Genomic DNA, 17146 nt, shown 5'->3' on the forward strand with positions numbered 1-17146 from the left:
GAAAATGAGCAAGAGGGTGGCTAACCGCACACTGATCCACTCAAGAATAAAAAGTCTACAAAAACATCTTTTTAATTTTTATAAATGGCATTGTGCAAAAGTGGAGCACTGAAGATTGCAATGTGCTGAAACGTTTGCTTGCTTGCTCGTGTCCATTTTTTAAATTCACATGCACTTTGCACTTTTGCACAATGCAATTTATAAAAATTAAAAAGATGTTTTTGTAGACTTTTTAGTCTTTTTAGTCTTGAGTGGATCAGTGTGCGGTTAGCCACCCTCTTGCTCTTTATGAATAAATCTCTGACAAAGACCCCTATCAGCCAATCATTGTGTGCATAGTAAGCAAGCATGCCGACATCATCCATATCAACGAGGTCAACCCCGCCCTTACTCTTAACTTAAGACTTCTCTCTATTCCTTAGTAAAAGTTTGTCTCAGCAGCTTTGTGAATAGGTTTTAAAAGAAAACTCTTAGCTAAAAACTTTTACTGCTATTTAGGAGAACTCTTAGTGGTAAGATTCTGTATCAAAACCTCAAATGACTTTGACTGATGTTGTTAAGGTTTTTAAAGGTCTTGACATTAAAAAGACCTCTGGGTCAGATGGACTTTCTGCTTCTATTTTAAAAACTTTTGCAGAGGAACTAGCCCCAGCATGGGTGGATATTTTTCAGAGGTCTATTGATCTACATATTATACCAGCTATTTGGAAAAAATCAATTATTATACCAGTTCCAAAGAGACCTAGTCCTCAGGAGTACAACGATTATCGCCCAGTTGCCTTAACTTGTATTGTGATGAAGTGTTTGGAGAGGATTATGGTGTGGAGGCTTAAGGAAGAGGTCAAGGACCATCTTGATCCTTATCAGTTCGCTTATCAAATCAACAGGGGCACTGATGATGCGATCATTACTGTGGTGCATCATGTTTTAAAACATTTGGAGGATCCAAAGGCTTATGCCAGGTTGCTTTTTCTCGATCTGAGCTCTGCTTTTAATACCGTGAAGCCACACCTTATGCTCTCCAAACTAAATAGTATGGCTGTTAATCCATATAGCATTAAATGGTTCCATGCATTTCTTACGAATAGGACTCAACAAGTTAAAATCAAGCAGACTTTCTCCAGATGTCGGCCCATTAGTATTGGTGTTCCCCAGGGGTGTGTTTGTTCACCACTCTTATTTACATTGTACACAAATGAATATAACGGTCACCATCCGGGGAATATTGTCATTAAATTTTCAGATGATACTGCCATTCTTGGTCGTTTGTACAAGGATGAGGACCTTCAGTGTTACACTACAGAGATTGCTGACTTTGTGTTATGGAGTAAAGAACATAGTCTTGTAATTAATGTTATGCTCTCCAAACTAAATAGTATGGCTGTTAATCCATATAACATTAAATGGTTCCATGCATTTCTTACGGATAGGACTCAACAAGTTAAAATCAAGCAGACTTTCTCCGAATGTCGGCCCATTAGTATTGGTGTTCCCCAGGGGTGTGTTTGTTCACCACTCTTATTTACATTGTACACAAATGAATATAACGGTCACCATCCGGGGAATATTGTCATTAAATTTTCAGATGATACTGCCATTCTTGGTCGTTTGTACAAGGATGAGGACCTTCAGTGTTACACTACAGAGATTGCTGACTTTGTGTTATGGAGTAAAGAACATAGTCTTGTAATTAATGTTAGTAAAACAGAGGAAATTATCTTTGATTATAAATCAGTAGGCAATCACTCACCTATCATGATTAACAACAAGCCTGTTAGACAGGTTGCTTCATACAAATATTTAGGTTTGTTTATGGATAATAAACTTTCATGGGAGGTGCATGTGCATAATCTGTGTAGGGTGCAACAAAAAATGTACTTTTTAAGGAGGCTTAGATTATTTGGGGTGGCTCAGAGGGTCAAGTTGTTGTTTTATAATGCTTGTATTGAATCCATCTTACTGTACGGTATAGCGGCCTGGTTTGGTAATTTGAAAGTTACTCTTAGATCTCAGCTGAACCGTTTGATGTGTACTGCTATGAAAGTGGTTGGTCTGAGGGTTTACCCCAATTTTCAGTCTGTTTTTAATAAGGTTATTCTTAAACAGGCAATGAAAATGACTCGGGACCCTTCTCATGTGCTTCAGCAAGAATTTGAATTACTTCCATCTGGTCGACGTTTTCGTACTCCGATGTCTAGATATAACCGTTATAAAAACTATTTTGTTCCTTTGGCTACAAAGCTGTTAAACTCGGATTCAGGGGACACAACTGTGTGACTGTTATTATTAATGTTGGTACTTTGTTGTGCAGTTTTACCTGTATTGCCCAAAACAAAATTCCCTCATGAGGGACAAATAAAGTAAAGATTGAGATTGATCAAATGTTTTGTGACTACGGGCCCTAGTCAGTTAAGTAGCAGTAGTAATCAGTTTCAGCTGCTTTGGTGTTAATTAAATTAAAAACAGGTGCACTAGATGGGCAACAATGAGACGACCCCCAAAACAGGAATGGTTTTACAGGTGGAGGCCACTGACATTTTTTCCCTACTCATCTTTTCTGACTTTTTTTCACTAGTTTTGCATTTGGCTAGGGTCAGTGTCACTACTGCATGAGGCGATACCTGGACCCTACAGAGGTTGCACAGGCAGTCTAACTCCTCCGGGATGGCACATCAATATAGTGCCATTGCCAGAAGGTTTGCTGTCTCCCAGCACAGTCTCAAGAGCAAGGAGGAGATTCCAGGAGACAGGCAGTTACTCTAGGAGAGCTGGACAGGGCCGTAGAAGGTCCTTAACCCATCAGCAGGACCAGTATCTGCTCCTTTGTGCAAGGAGGAACAGGATGAGCTTACAAAATGACCTCCAGCAGGCCAGTGGTGTGAATGTCTCTGACCAAACAATCAGAAATAGACTTTATGAGGGTGGCCTGAGGCCCGACGTCCTCTAGTGGGCCCTGTTCTCACTGCCCGGCACCGTGGAGCTAGATTGGCATTTGCCACTGAACACCAGAATTGGCAGGTCCGCCACTGGAGCCCTGTGCTTTTCACAGATGAGAGCAGGTTCACCCTGAGCACGTGACAGATGTGAAAGGATCTGCAGAAGCCGTGGAAAACGTTATGCTGCCTGTAACATCGTTCAGCAGGACCAGTTTGTTGGTGGGTCAGTGATGGTCTGGGGAGGCATATCCATGGAGGGACGCACAGACCTCTACAGGCTAGACAATGGCACCCTGACTGCCATTCGGTATCGGGATTAAATCCTTGGACCCATTGTCAGACCCTACGCTGGTGCAGTGGGTCCTGGGTTCCTCCTGGTGCATGACAATCCCCGGCCTCATGTGGCGAGATTATGCAGGATGAAGGAATTGATACCATTAAATGGCCCCCACGCTCGCCTGACCTAAATCCAGTACCTCTGGGACATTATGTTGCACCTCAGACTGTCCAGGAGCTCAGTGATGCCCTGGTCCAGTTTTGGGAGGAAATACCCTAGGGACACCATCCATCGTCTCATTAGGAGCATGCCCCAACGTTGTCAGGCATGCATACAAGCACGTGGGGGCCATACAAACTACTGAGTACCATTTTGAGTTACTGCAATGAAATTTCAGCAAAATGGACTAGCTTCTAGCTGCTTCATAATTTTTTCACTTTGATATTTGGGGTGTCTTTGAATTCAGCCCTCTGTAGGTTGATCATTTTCATTTCCATCAAACGATGTGGCATCCTTTCGTTCCTAACACATTACCCAGTCCATATCAGTATAGATATCCAGCATGATATTTTTCCCCATTGAGATCTGATGCGTTTTCAAAGTGTTCCTTTCATTTTTTTGAGCAGTGTATACTATTGTGTGTATCACAAAATACATATATTTAATATAATAAATTAACATATTAATTAAGGAATTTTTATTAAAATATTTATTAATATTTTTGGAATGTTATTAAAAGAAATTTCTTTAAATCTTCAGGGCTGCATTTATTTGATTAAGAAATACAGTAACAACTGTAATATTTTGAAATATTATTATTCTATTTTAATATATTTTAGCATTAATATTCATTCCTATTAAAAACAGAGGCCAAATCTGTAAGATTAATGTATAATTAATATGTTAACCATGAATAGAATAGAATAGAATAGAATAGAATAGAATTTGTGATTAGCATTAAACCCTATAAGCATTAACCACTATACCACCACCCACAAAAAACAGCGAAGAGTGAATTCAGGTCCCATTCTACCATTGCTTGCATCAGAGAGTCACATATCTGGGAAATGGTTCTTCTTCTCCAGATAAAATAAGATATTATTCATAGCTTTAATGAATGCATATGAAGATGTTTGTTGATTTGGTGTGCTGTTTAGTAGCTGAGATTCTTATAGTGGCAATCAAATCTCGTCTGGTCTTTCCTGAAAGAGCTTTAATGAGCTTCCAGTCATCGCTGAAGTTGTGAGCTTGTTTGTGTTTGTGCGTGAGGTCAGCTCATGTTTATGATGTCTCTATTGTGAATGCTGGTCACTAGGCAACCAGCCAAGGCTTTTTCCCACAGCATTGAAGAGATCCTGAGGTTAATGTAATGCAACGTGACAAAATCTGGAGCTCATGTTCACTGTGAACATATACAATCCACACTGTTTATTTCTAATGTTTATGTGTTGTGTGTGAATGTCACAGACAGAGCGGAAATACGCTGAAATCACATGAATGTTAATTAAAAAGATTAAATGATCTTTTACTGATGAATACTAACATGAAATCACTAACGGGATTCGGTTCTGATTCTGAAAAAAGAGAGAGCGAAAATGAGCCTATAGCAGCCTACTAAGACAAATAAGGGTTATTTGCTAATATTATTATTCGTATTATGACTAAACGGACTGTCAATAACACAAAATTACTGTTAAACCCATAGTTAACTGTACTTTTGTCTCATTCTGCTTTTATCTTATTTTATTTGTATCATTTTTTTAAATGATACAAATTTTTTTAAATATAGTTATTAATTACATTTCATTTCAGTTTTCGTTATTTTACTACATCAAGTTAAACTAAATTAAAATGAGAAATGTTCCCTTAGCAACTACTTTGTAAAATGTAGAACAATATGCCATAGTAACATGTTTTCCATTACTTTAACTAAAAATTATTTCAAAATAAATCTAGTTTCAATCTTTCTGAAAATCCAGTGTCGAATTGCCATGCTTGTAAACGAATGCACAGTAAAATGAAGTGAACAAAGGACCAAGGACCTTACTGACTCGGTCTGGATCTTCATTCAAAATAAGGTTCATCCACTCTTTCCCAACATTGGGATCAAAAGGAAGGCAATGCAAAGAGTTTTTCCACAGCTTGGCACTGCATTGGCACTGTATCGTTTTGTTTCTGCATAGATCTGCGCATTTGCCTCTCTCGTAAACACTACATGTGAGAATCGGTGGGTGGGGCTAAACAGGCAGTGATGTAGAAGCAGGCGTTGATCATCTTCTGCGGAGGCGGTGTTTATTCACACTATTACATCATAGAGTAGAACATTCCAAAAGCTGTCGTTTTGGCACACTACCTTCAACATAAGCTGTTTTTAGACTAACGAGAAAGTTTCGAGTTCTGAAACTTACAGGATGTTTTTATAGTACAATAACCGGTCAAAAGATCAAAAATTTATATTTCTCAGTTCATGACCCCTTTAAACTTTCTCAGAATCATGAAATTAAAGGTGTAGTAGGAGATCATGGAAAATGCTAACTTTAGCCTGATAGCACTGAAAGCGAACATCCCACCCTCCCTGCAATCGCCATCCAGACGTGCGATGTTTGTTCTATTCGACCGTGAGTGCCCTGGGAAATGTACATCACTTATATTCCGCCATGATTCCAGTTCGAAACGAGCGTATATGTTCCATACAAAGGGCATTAAAGTGTGTGAGACGTGAATTTAAATAGTATTTATTTACAGAGGTATATTATTTCACACTTCTCTAGTAAGTTTCGTCTGTGTGTGAAGACGCTGCGCAGCGCAAATCCGTGAATGAATGTTCCGAAGTGAAGTAAACTTCAACGGATTTCCCCTGCTTCCCTTGTGCGAGGACTGGATTTGGGAACCACTGGGCTACATCATGTGTCATTCACCGGTGAGAAAACTTTATAGTACAGTTAATAAAAGTACTACAATACCAGGAAGGAAGTTCTGGTTGTTGATGTTTGTCTGCCATTCTCGCTCTGTCTGCACAGCGTGCGTGAACGCGCTGATGACGTATCCTGTCTGCGCGAACAGTGTGCTCATAGGTATGCAAATACATATGTTGACAGGCAGTTAGGAAAGCCAATTAAAACGCTCGGACCGAGCGTTTTGATTGGACGAACATTTCTTGGTCCTACGCCTTCCACAGAATATATAAATACAGATAAATACATTTAGACCACTTAACTTAATGATTGCTATCGGGATGTGAAGAGACTTTCAACCAGCATAACAAAAAATGTTTCTGAAAACAATCACCTATTACACCTTTAAGTTACTGTATTTATTGTTTTATATAATTTATATAATTATTGTATAATGCCACTGCCAGTTTTAGTAATTAAAAAAAGTTTGAAAATGCAAGTTACAATGTTCACACACATCACTCATTATTTAAATAACAAAGCCCTAATTATTCATAGCAGGTGTCTGTGTCTGTCTCATCCAGACATGCAGGAACGACACAGACTGCTTGAGTTGAAATGTGACAGGCTACATAATGCACTCCTAAAAATAAAGCTTTCAAAAGGTTTTTTTTTTTTTTTTTGCAGCAATGTCTTAGAAGAACCATTTTTGGTTTCCCAAAAAAAGTTCTTAAAAGAACCCCTTTTTCTTAGTGTAAAGAACATTTTTATAATCTAAAGAAGTTTTTTTTTTTTTGTACACACTATAAAGTGAAAAAATAAAGGAAAGTTTCCATGGATGTTAAAGGTTCTTCATGGAACCAAAGTTGGCAATGAAGAACCTTTATGTTTAAGGGTGTACTGTCAAATTTGGACTCGGGACACCTTACCACACCTCCAACTCTTACAACATAGCACAGAGCTCCAGGTGTTTTGTTTTGATCTAAACGTAACATTCGGTCACTGTGTTGGTTGGTGTCTCCCCACCTGTGACTCTCTAGAGATGCTGTAGAGGGAGAAAAACCTTCCTCTCAGGGACCTCAGCGGGAGACTTTACTGTCACTGCTTCATGGTAACCATGAAACATAGAGCTACAGGTGATATTTTAGTCACCCTCGAGGGTCACTTCTTCCTTTAGCGGTCAGGTGAAAAGGGGACAGAGAAGTGGGATATCAAAAAAGGACTTCTTAAAAACTTGGAACAGGCCAGAAAAGTCACTTAAAATATATTATTTTCTTTAAGTATAATATCCATTTTCATATTTTGTTATGATGAGGTCTTCACCTTTGCATATACACTACCATTCAAAAGTTTGGGGAAGAAAAAATTGTTTTTGAAAGAAATTAATTTAATTCAGCAAGACAGATTAAACTGATTAAAATGTCAGTAAAGACATTTATAAATGTTGCAAAAGATATCAAATAAATGTTGTTCTTTTGAACTTTCTATTAGCTGAAGTTTCACGAAAAAAAATTCACAAAAATATTAAGCAACACAACCAAATTCATTAATAATAATTGCTAATTATTATTGTTTATTATTAAACAAATATATTATTATTATAAACATTAATAATAATAATAATAATAATAATAATAATAATAATAATAATAATAATAATAATAATAATAATAATAATAATAATAATAATAATAATAATAATAATAATAATAATAATAATAATAATAATAAGTGTTTCTTGAGCAGCAAATCAGAATATTAGAATGATTTCTGAAGGATCCTGTGACACTGAAGACTGGAGTAATGATGCTGAAAATTCAGCTTTGATCACAGGAAAAAGTATATTTTAAAATGAAAACAATTATTTTAAATTGTAATAATATTTCACAATATTACTGTAGTTACTGTATTTTTTTTAAATGAATGCAGCCTTTGTCAGTATAAGAGACTTAATTCAAAAACATTAAGAAATCTTACAGACTCCAAGTTTTTGAAAGGTAGTGTATCTTATAAATGTACTAAATAAACCTTTATATATACATTTTCAACAGCAGACTGAACTCATAAAAATAAGCTTGCATGGTTATGTCCATTTTAGACTTGTGTAAAAATCCATCTGAAAAACACTTGTGCTATATAAAGCATCATGAGGACTGTTATTCTAACATCAGAGTTCAAACACGGATCTGGACCCTTCAAAAGAATCGCAGCGGCACATCACTGATCATCCCATTATGAAGCGTTTTTCTCATCTGCTCCGCAGAAGTGCCTGAACTCTCTAATGTGCAGATAAATGGCCGCTATCACCCCCGTTTTTGACCCAAAATGAGCAGACACCCGTTTCCCACCCGTCTCATGAAGGCATGCGCTTAAATTCCACAATTACCTAATAGAGGCAGATAAATACAGGGAACCCCAAAAGAGGATCTGGACACTTGAGCTCACTTAAAAATATATTAATGTTGATAAAAAAATTATTACGATAGCCAATCATAACTTATATAACAATCTTATTTTCACAAAAACAAATAAATGAATAAAAATAATTTTTATAAAATTACAAACATAAATCAGTAATTTTTGAGTCATGATTATCCACACATTTTCAACATGCTTTTTCAGAAAAGGTCAAAGGTCAACAACTTATTGACCTTGTCACACAAGCGTCCAAAATTGTGTCAGAGTATGTATCGCAGTTGATGAAGAACTCACTTCTTGACCATTAATAAAGTACTTTTTGAAAGTATCATGAATAATATTTTTAAAAAATGAACTGCTTATTTAAAGCTGCAGTCCGTAAGTTTTGCCCGCCATCTCTGTTTGAAAACCTGGAATTGCAGCTGTTTGCGGAATTATCTTCCTTGCGTGGGTTGTGAGGCGGCACGGCTCCAGCGCGGCTGAATCTAACATTTTGAGGAGTATGTGTGTGTGTGTGTGGTAGTCAGTCACCGCACCGGTGTGGATATTTACTGTACTTCGTAATCACAGATTCTAGCCTACGTCTTGGAATATATGACCCAAATAAGAATTTTCACCGTATATTGCCATCTGAACAAGTAAGTAACAAGTCTGCTACGTTTGTTCTGACCAACTGAGGAAAAAAAGCATTACAATAAATCGTGCTACAATAGTGATTTAATCTAAAGATCGGTTAGCTCATATCACATCAAACCATGCAAATTATTATTGTTGTACTTTATTCTCAAATGATTAATTTTAACAACATCAGTATTGCGTGACTATGAGTATAGTGTGTATAAGAGAGTAGATTTCTGTACAGTCTAATCTCTAATTGTAATATTATTCGAATTTCATATTAAGAAATTCTTTGAACCCAAAAAACAAATTATGCTCCCTTCGAACTGGTTGTCTTTAAAATACAAATCTTGTGTAATCCCAGGCTATCTGTAACCAGACGCACATTTAAAACTGGAATATAATTTAATTTCATTCACATGCGTTTCATAAACACATAATCCTTTCTGGATTACAATCCGCCATCAAAATGATACATTTAATTATTCCAGCTGCTGTGAGAAAAGGCTATAAACGATCCGCACCTGCAGCATTCAAATATTGATTTCGGATCATTTTTAACCCAAAAAAAGTTACAGACTGCAGCTTTAATATATGAATTATGTATTATTTTTAAATAACTTTAAGACTTCAAAAGCCTTTATTAAAGCACACATATATATACACTTTAAGTCCCACAAAAATATAAAAAATGTATATATTTTAATTTATGAATTAAATCTTTCATAAATTGAAAATATTTTCCGTGTAAAAAGTCATTTTGTTACGAATTGTTTTCTGAATATTCTAAATATGTATGTTAAATTTCACTACTTATTAAAAAGAAAAAGAAAAAAAAACAATTTCAGCCTATAAGAATTTTTACAGTTACATGTCAGACATGATATTAGCCAAACTGTTCTGTCAATGACCAAACAATAAGCCTAACCGTCACGTGACCCTAAAAGTAACTGCAAAACCTGGGTGAACAACTCTTTTGGAAGAATTCCATTTTGTTTTGGTTTGATATTTTGATATGTAATGCAATGACCTTTATAAACGTCTTAAAGGGATAGTTCATCCAAAAATGAAAATGTTATGTTTATCTGTTTACCCTCAGGCCATCCAAGATGTAGGTGACTTTGTTTCTTCAGTAGAACACATTTGATGATTTTTAACTTTAACTGTTGCAGTCTATCAGTCGTATAATGATCAAATTTTCATTTTTGGGTGAACTATCCCTTTAAGACTCCAAGTAGGCTAGTTCTACTTTTGGGGCTGCTGTAATTAAACAAAACAATTATAACAAAAACATAAATCAAACCATTATCGCTTTGTATGCTTTAATCCACTCCATAAATCCACCTTCATACGGATATGAATGATGACAGAAGCTGACAGAAACTCACCTGTAGAAGACGCAGGAGCTTGTGGCGTGTTTGCTCTGGAGGCGCCGGTTGTTTTCCGCGCCAGCGGTTGTTTGCTAGTTTGCTTTGCGATCACACCGGACCCGCGCCGCGTTTTCCCGTACGGATCTTTCTGCGGCTCCGAACCCACTTTGACCAACGTGTTGCGAGACCTGGTGAAAGCTGAGGTCACTGAGCCCATCTCTGCCAAACAGCCTTCAGCTGACTGACCGTCTGCTCTGGAAACACGGTTACACACTCCATGACTCGGATTCAGACTCTGTCATTGCTGTGGCGTCCTCATTAAATGATATGATAGGCTACTAAGCAAACCGTGTCCTCTGAGCGTTAAACATGTGCTGATCCACTTTCCTCGCATTCGGTTCGGTCTATCTGTAAGTCATTTTGTCAGCTGGAAACGACGAAAACCAGCGGAAATCTCCAGCGCTTTCCCGAGAGAAGCCGTCGTCACATGAATAAAGTTAGTTTGGCAAACACGAGTCTCTGGGGTCGAGAGCGTTGAAAACAAGCATCTGTAATTAGTCTGTCAAGTGTGTCACATTAATGAAATCCGACACTGGCGAGCTGCGAATATACAATTACTTTCACAATTAAAAATAAATAATAGCCTATTTATAAAGGGGTTTAACATTGGAAATCAACATTAGCATATCCGTTAGTTCAGTATGTACGTTTATAGCCTACGCCCTGTTTGTTTACAGTTTTGCTTTTACAAAAAAAACGTATTTCAAAAATTTTATCAGAAATAGGCTAGGCCTATATAAAATTTTGGTTTCATTTCATGAAGTAGCAACCAGTGTTGTGGGTAACGCAAGTAACGCGAGTTACGTAATCAGATTACTTTTTCAAATAACTAGTAAAGTAACTGATTACTTTTTAGTTTACAAGGAAAATGTCTGAGTTATTTTTACTAAGTAACACAGTTACTTTTTCAGGGAGTAACGCAATATTGTAATGCATTATTTTTAAAAGTAACTTTCCCCAACACTGGTAGCAACCGTATTTCTCTATTTCCTTTCTCATCCTTGATGCAAAATCCAGTTTGATAGCTGGTTTCTAGCTATTACTGGTCATAAGAGATCCATTTACTAATGAGTAGCTGGTTGACCCATATGTTACTAACCAAGCTGACCACCTTAAACTGGTGTGATCAGCTGATAGCTAGTTTGTCGCTGGCCCAAGTTGCACTTACATGTATTTTTTAAAAGTAAAACAATTCAAGTTTGCTTCAATTGGCCAGAGGATGCATGAGTACCCGTTGTCTGAAATAACTGACGTTGAACCTATGAATATGTGAAAACGAGTGTAAATGAGATTTGACAAATGACAAATGGGTAGATTGTAGAACATAGCAACTTAAAATTCAGTTTGTCCATCACTCAAAGCAATTGTATGGCTTTGGCCGACTCAAAATGTAGTGGATGAGTTGTATGGACTACTTTTATGATACTTTTTTGTAGCTTGACAGCCCTTTAATCACTATCTTCTCTCTCTGAGTTAATATGTACCATGAACATTCTTTAAAAATTCTCCTTTTGTATTACACAGAAGAAAGACAGTCATATGCATTTGTAATGACGTGGTAAATGATTTTTAGGTGAGCTATTCCTTTAAAAATGCCATTGGGTTATGACACCAAACACATGACATGAGCACTCGGTGTGCTTCCCTGGGAGTGAACAGGAACAGAAACACTCGTGTCCAGGGAGTACAAATCTCCATCACTGCAACAAACAGACAGGAACACACATCCTGTCCCACATGAACCACTAATAGAGGACATGGATGCTCCTCACTAAGAGAAGCACCTTGTTTAGAAAAGGTCCATTAAAACACTTAAACTTGAGGGTGCACCTATTTTCTGGTCCACAAGATGGCAGTGATGGGCTTCAAACCCAAGACCAGGAACAGAGTAATGAGAGACCTTTGTGTAAAATGGAATAATTTAAATATTCTTTTTGGATTTAGGATTTTTGATATTGAGGTTTTTACTGTTTTACTTTGTAAAAAAAAATGTAATTTGTTTTTTGCAAATTTACCACAATAATAATAATAGCCCATGGATGAACATTCAGACAAAGAATGAGGTTCTTTGTGAATACAAACCCTTCTTTGATTGTTTTTATTGAAGCATTTTGCTTAAACAAAATCACATTGGCTCAAAAATGCTATTTAGAAGATAAATGCAGGTTCAGACAATAAAAAAGATTCACAGTACGCTAAAGGTCATGCTGTTTCTTTGCTTGTGTGTTATCACTACATTTCCTCTACAGGCTCAAATACTTGTAAGGTTTGGCAGATTTAAAGGCACTTTGAAGCAGGTTATTGTGTGTAGTTCACATTAGATTTAGTTGATAGTGGGGATACAGAAAGGTGCTGCAGTTGGTTGCTTGCAGTGGATGATAACAGTAGATTTCACTCCAGGTCATCGTGGTTCTGAGTGGACTCATTGATCACCTTAATGGAAGAGAAGAGTGGAAGTGTTCATGAGAGACCCAAATGAAATCACTGACTTGCAATTAGATTTCAGGTTCATTGTAGAACTTTTAAGTTCACAAAATGTAATATTGTAAATGAGAGAGATTAACAGAGATAAATGTGAATTATAAAATAAAAATAAATGAATTACAAAACATGGGGGAAGTGATTAATTTTCACTAAAATAATGAAAGAATAATAATAATGTCAAAATGCAAAAACTTAATCCTGTCATATACTTAATTTTCATGAGAGACCCAAATGAAATCATAGACTTAAAATTAGATTAGATTTATTTCAGGTTCACTGTAGAAACCTTAATATTGTAAATTGTAAGGAGTCATAGAGATCATAGAGGTGTCAATTATCAAAAGATAAATAAAACTATAAAATCCGGAGGAAAGTGCATAATTGTGCAAAATTCACAATTTGCACAATGCAAATTAATCCTATCATATGCTTAATTTTCTAAGTAAAAATATTTATTTCATTTTTTTAGTTTAGTTTAGTTTGGAGTTGTGACAAAGTATTTTGTTGTTTCAACCCTTTTTACTTAGCATAACATAATTAGATTTTGGGGGAAATGTGCTTAATTGTCAATAAAATAATGTCACAGTGCAAAAACATGATCCTATCACATGCTTAATTTTCTGAACGATTAAAAAATATATATATATTAAACAGCAGAATTAGCATTCATTTATTGATTCATTCATGTATTTAAGTATGTATGAACTGTATGTTGTGACCTGGACATGTTTTTGTCAAATACACCCAGTAAGTGATACACTCAGTGTAGTTTAAAAACTTTTAACTTCTTAATAATTGCAAGACTGTGTGAAAATACTGTGGTAAGTCAAACACATACCTGTCCATCTCTGGTCTCAATGGTCTTAAAATATTTATTTCATTTTTTAGTTTAGTTTAGTTTGGAGTTGTGACCTAAGGTATTTTGTTGTTTCAACCCTTTTTACTTAGCATAACATAATTAGATTTTGGGGGAAATGTGCTTAATTGTCAATAAAATAATGTCACACTGCAAAAACATGATCCTATCACATGCTTAATTTTCTGAACGATTAAAAAATATATATATATTAAACAGCAGAATTAGCATTCATTTATTGATTCATTCATGTATTTAAGTATGTATGAACTGTATGTTGTGACCTGGACATGTTTTTGTCAAATACACCCAGTAAGTGATACACTCGGTGTAGTTTAAAAACTTTTAACTTCTTAATAATTGCAAGACTGTGTGAAAATACTGTGGTAAGTCAAACACATACCTGTCCATCTCTGGTCTCAATGGTCTTAATAAGAACTTTCTTAGTAAATGTATTTTCAATGACAGGCTTGGACTCAAGCATCGTTTCTGTCAAAATGCGAGATTATCTTCAATGAATCTGTACAAACATATTTTTATATGTTTCATTATGATATGTATTGGTGACTTGATGTCTTACCTCTCAGACTGAAGGAAGAGAAGTTTGGAAGAGGGGTTGAAATTCTACATCCAAGAGAATAAAGTGTAAAATTATTTTATAAAACATAACAACATGTTGTTTCAACCCAAAAATAAACCATGTCCATGAAACGGCAGCATCTCAATAAATGAATCGAGCACTAATGTACTAAGTGTTCACCTGCTCTCCTCCCCCTCCAGAAGCTTCCTGTAGGTGGCGATCTCGATGTCCAGGGCCATCTTGACGCTGAGCAGATCCTGATACTCACGCAGATGTTTTGCCATCTCGTCCTTCATGTTCCGTATGTCCTCCTCCAGCTGAGCAATATTGTCTTGGGAACTCGACGACTCCATTGCAAAGTTCTCCTCTATCTCCCTCATCTGACGCTCCAGAGACTCGTTCTGCATTATTTATATAAAGAAAATGATTTAGGGACACGTGGATGTAATGTTATGGTAGTCATGGAATATCAGGCTCTTCTACACCTACAGACAAAATGTCTCAGATTCAGTATTAACAATTTAATCTATGATTGAATTACAATAAACACTTTGTCCAACTTGTTACCGGTCTGTTCCTACAAATATTAAATATTAGTTCCATGCAAAAAGTTAAATAAATTACAAAAATAAAAAAAAAGTAAACTATGTATTATAGAATATGTCTATAAACATGTCTGGGTCACAACCTCAAAATAAAAATAAAACAAAATAAATTAAAGAAAAACAAAAATAAAATATGTTTCTATCCAGAATAATATTTGAAATATTAAATTTTGTATTGTTATTCAGAAAATGAAGATAGATAACATAAAATAAATGTTAATAGTCCTAAAATATGTTTCTAATCACTTCAATATTTGTATTTATATTTTTTGTTTATAATTTGTTGCTCATATATTTTGTCATTATAAAATTTGTCTGAGCTCAATTCATTATTTATTCTAAGCATTGCCACAAGAGGCACTATAGCAGTGTAAACCAGTGTTTCTCAACTGGTGGGTTGCAGAGTGTACGGCCAAAGAAACGACATCAACAACAAAAAACGTAATTCTTAATGTTTTTCTAATGCGAGACTTTTATTTTAAAAGATGTGCATGAAAGCTCATATGCAATTTAAGTAAAGAGTGCCAGAGAAAAACACGCTGTCCAGATTCAGTATCTGTCAGATAAGATGCTGACAGGCTTAATGAGTATATGTATATATATATATATATATATATATATATATATATATATGGTAAGTGGGTCGCGGCTTGATGATCTTCTTCTACAGTCAGTTTTCTCTTTCAAGTGAACTACTATCATGGATTTAGCATCTGTTTGAAGAGAAAGGTTAGTTAAATTATCAGTTTGTCATGTTCATAGCTAGCCGCCTGAATAATAACCCATTTCATGGCACAGGCATTTGAGGAAAACTCTATAGCCCCCTTGAGTGCTGAGGTTTGTTGTTACAGTCCCAGTCATCACATTTGTGGCCAAAGAATAAGTCTAACAGGTAAATGTAAGTGCTTACGGTTCCCTTGAGCGCTTCCACCTCGCAGGTGAGCACCTGCACCTGACGCCGATACTCATTGGCCTCCTGCTTGGCCAATCGCAGAGCTTCATTACTCTTGTTAGCCGCTTCCGTCAGGTCCGCAAACTGACAGTGAAGGAAGACACAAGTTAACAAAGGTATAGGCAGAGGTTGTAAACAAGAACAAGAACTAAACTAAAAGTGACTAAACATAAAAGTGATTTTAATGAACAACGGCCCATTATTTCATCCCTTACATGAAAGTTAAAAGCAGAACTTGCTCATCTGAAAATTATGACTTGTAGAAAAAATTAGAAGCAAGACAGAGCTAACGAAGAACCCGAAGAGGAAAATAAATGTTGATAAATAGAGGAAAGCCCTGGTGAAAAGGCTCATGTTAAATACCTTGGATTTGTACCAATCCTCCGACTCCTGGATGTTTTTGGTTGCCAGGTTCTCATACTGCAGTCGGACGTCTCTCAGAGCAGCTGTCAGATCAGGTTTGGCCATGTCCATATCCACCTGCACCTGCTGGCCCTGGATCTGTTCCTGCAGCTCAGCCAGCTCCTGCAGACAGAGCGAGAGACAGAGATTCCCATGTAGTGCTTTCTGAAGAGCATCTGTCATCCTCCTTTTCTTGTGTTGTGATCATACAAATAGAGCTAAACATCGTCATTTTAATAGATGTAATTAATATATGTAAACAGTTACTTTTTAGCACACAAAGATCTCCAAGAAAAGAAAAAGTTCTCCATTCCTCCATTCTGGCTTTCTGAACCCACCTCAACACCCTAGGAAAAGATCCTTGGACTTTTTGTTAGGAACATCAATTATGCTAAATTATAAATAAATTATTATTAATAACAATAATTATTATTATTTTAATTAATTTAATATATACATAATACAGTGTTATGATTGCAAAGTAGACATTAAAAGTTAACAATTTTATACTTACACTATTAATGATAAAATTAATCTTCTAATTATAATAATCATGATAAAAAAATTTATATACATAATACAGTTTTATGATTGCAAATTAGACAAAGAAAAGTGTTAATATTTTACTTACACTTAAATTATAAAATTAAAATTATATTATTTGAAATGATTAATTTTATTATAACAATTGTAA

At 35.8% G+C, this 17146-nt stretch overlaps 2 protein-coding genes across 2 annotated transcripts in view; both read right to left on the minus strand.

The window, feature by feature from the left end:
* The window catches only part of LOC107656137 (calcium/calmodulin-dependent 3',5'-cyclic nucleotide phosphodiesterase 1C-like), a 23525-nt gene extending 12460 nt beyond the window's left edge, over window positions 1-11065 (minus strand). Inside the window, exon 1 of the mRNA XM_016443856.1 lies at window positions 10532-11065. Within this exon, the coding sequence (XP_016299342.1) occupies window positions 10532-10730 (199 nt within the window). The 5' untranslated portion in view covers window positions 10731-11065. The remainder of the gene's footprint in view (window positions 1-10531) is intronic.
* A 1590-nt stretch (window positions 11066-12655) lies between these two features.
* viml (vimentin like) overlaps window positions 12656-17146 on the minus strand; it is a 12983-nt gene continuing 8492 nt past the window's right edge. Inside the window, exons 4-9 of the mRNA XM_016443857.1 lie at window positions 16414-16575; window positions 16009-16134; window positions 14674-14894; window positions 14494-14537; window positions 14317-14402; window positions 12656-13006 (exon numbers count right to left, since the gene is read on the minus strand). Of these exons, the coding sequence (XP_016299343.1) occupies window positions 12965-13006; window positions 14317-14402; window positions 14494-14537; window positions 14674-14894; window positions 16009-16134; window positions 16414-16575 (681 nt within the window). The 3' untranslated portion in view covers window positions 12656-12964. The remainder of the gene's footprint in view (window positions 13007-14316; window positions 14403-14493; window positions 14538-14673; window positions 14895-16008; window positions 16135-16413; window positions 16576-17146) is intronic.

The sequence above is a fragment of the Sinocyclocheilus anshuiensis genome, unplaced genomic scaffold, assembly GCF_001515605.1.
Source record: "Sinocyclocheilus anshuiensis isolate Anshui unplaced genomic scaffold, SAMN03320099.WGS_v1.1 scaffold1803, whole genome shotgun sequence".
In the NCBI taxonomy this organism is placed as follows: Eukaryota; Metazoa; Chordata; class Actinopteri; order Cypriniformes; family Cyprinidae; genus Sinocyclocheilus; species Sinocyclocheilus anshuiensis.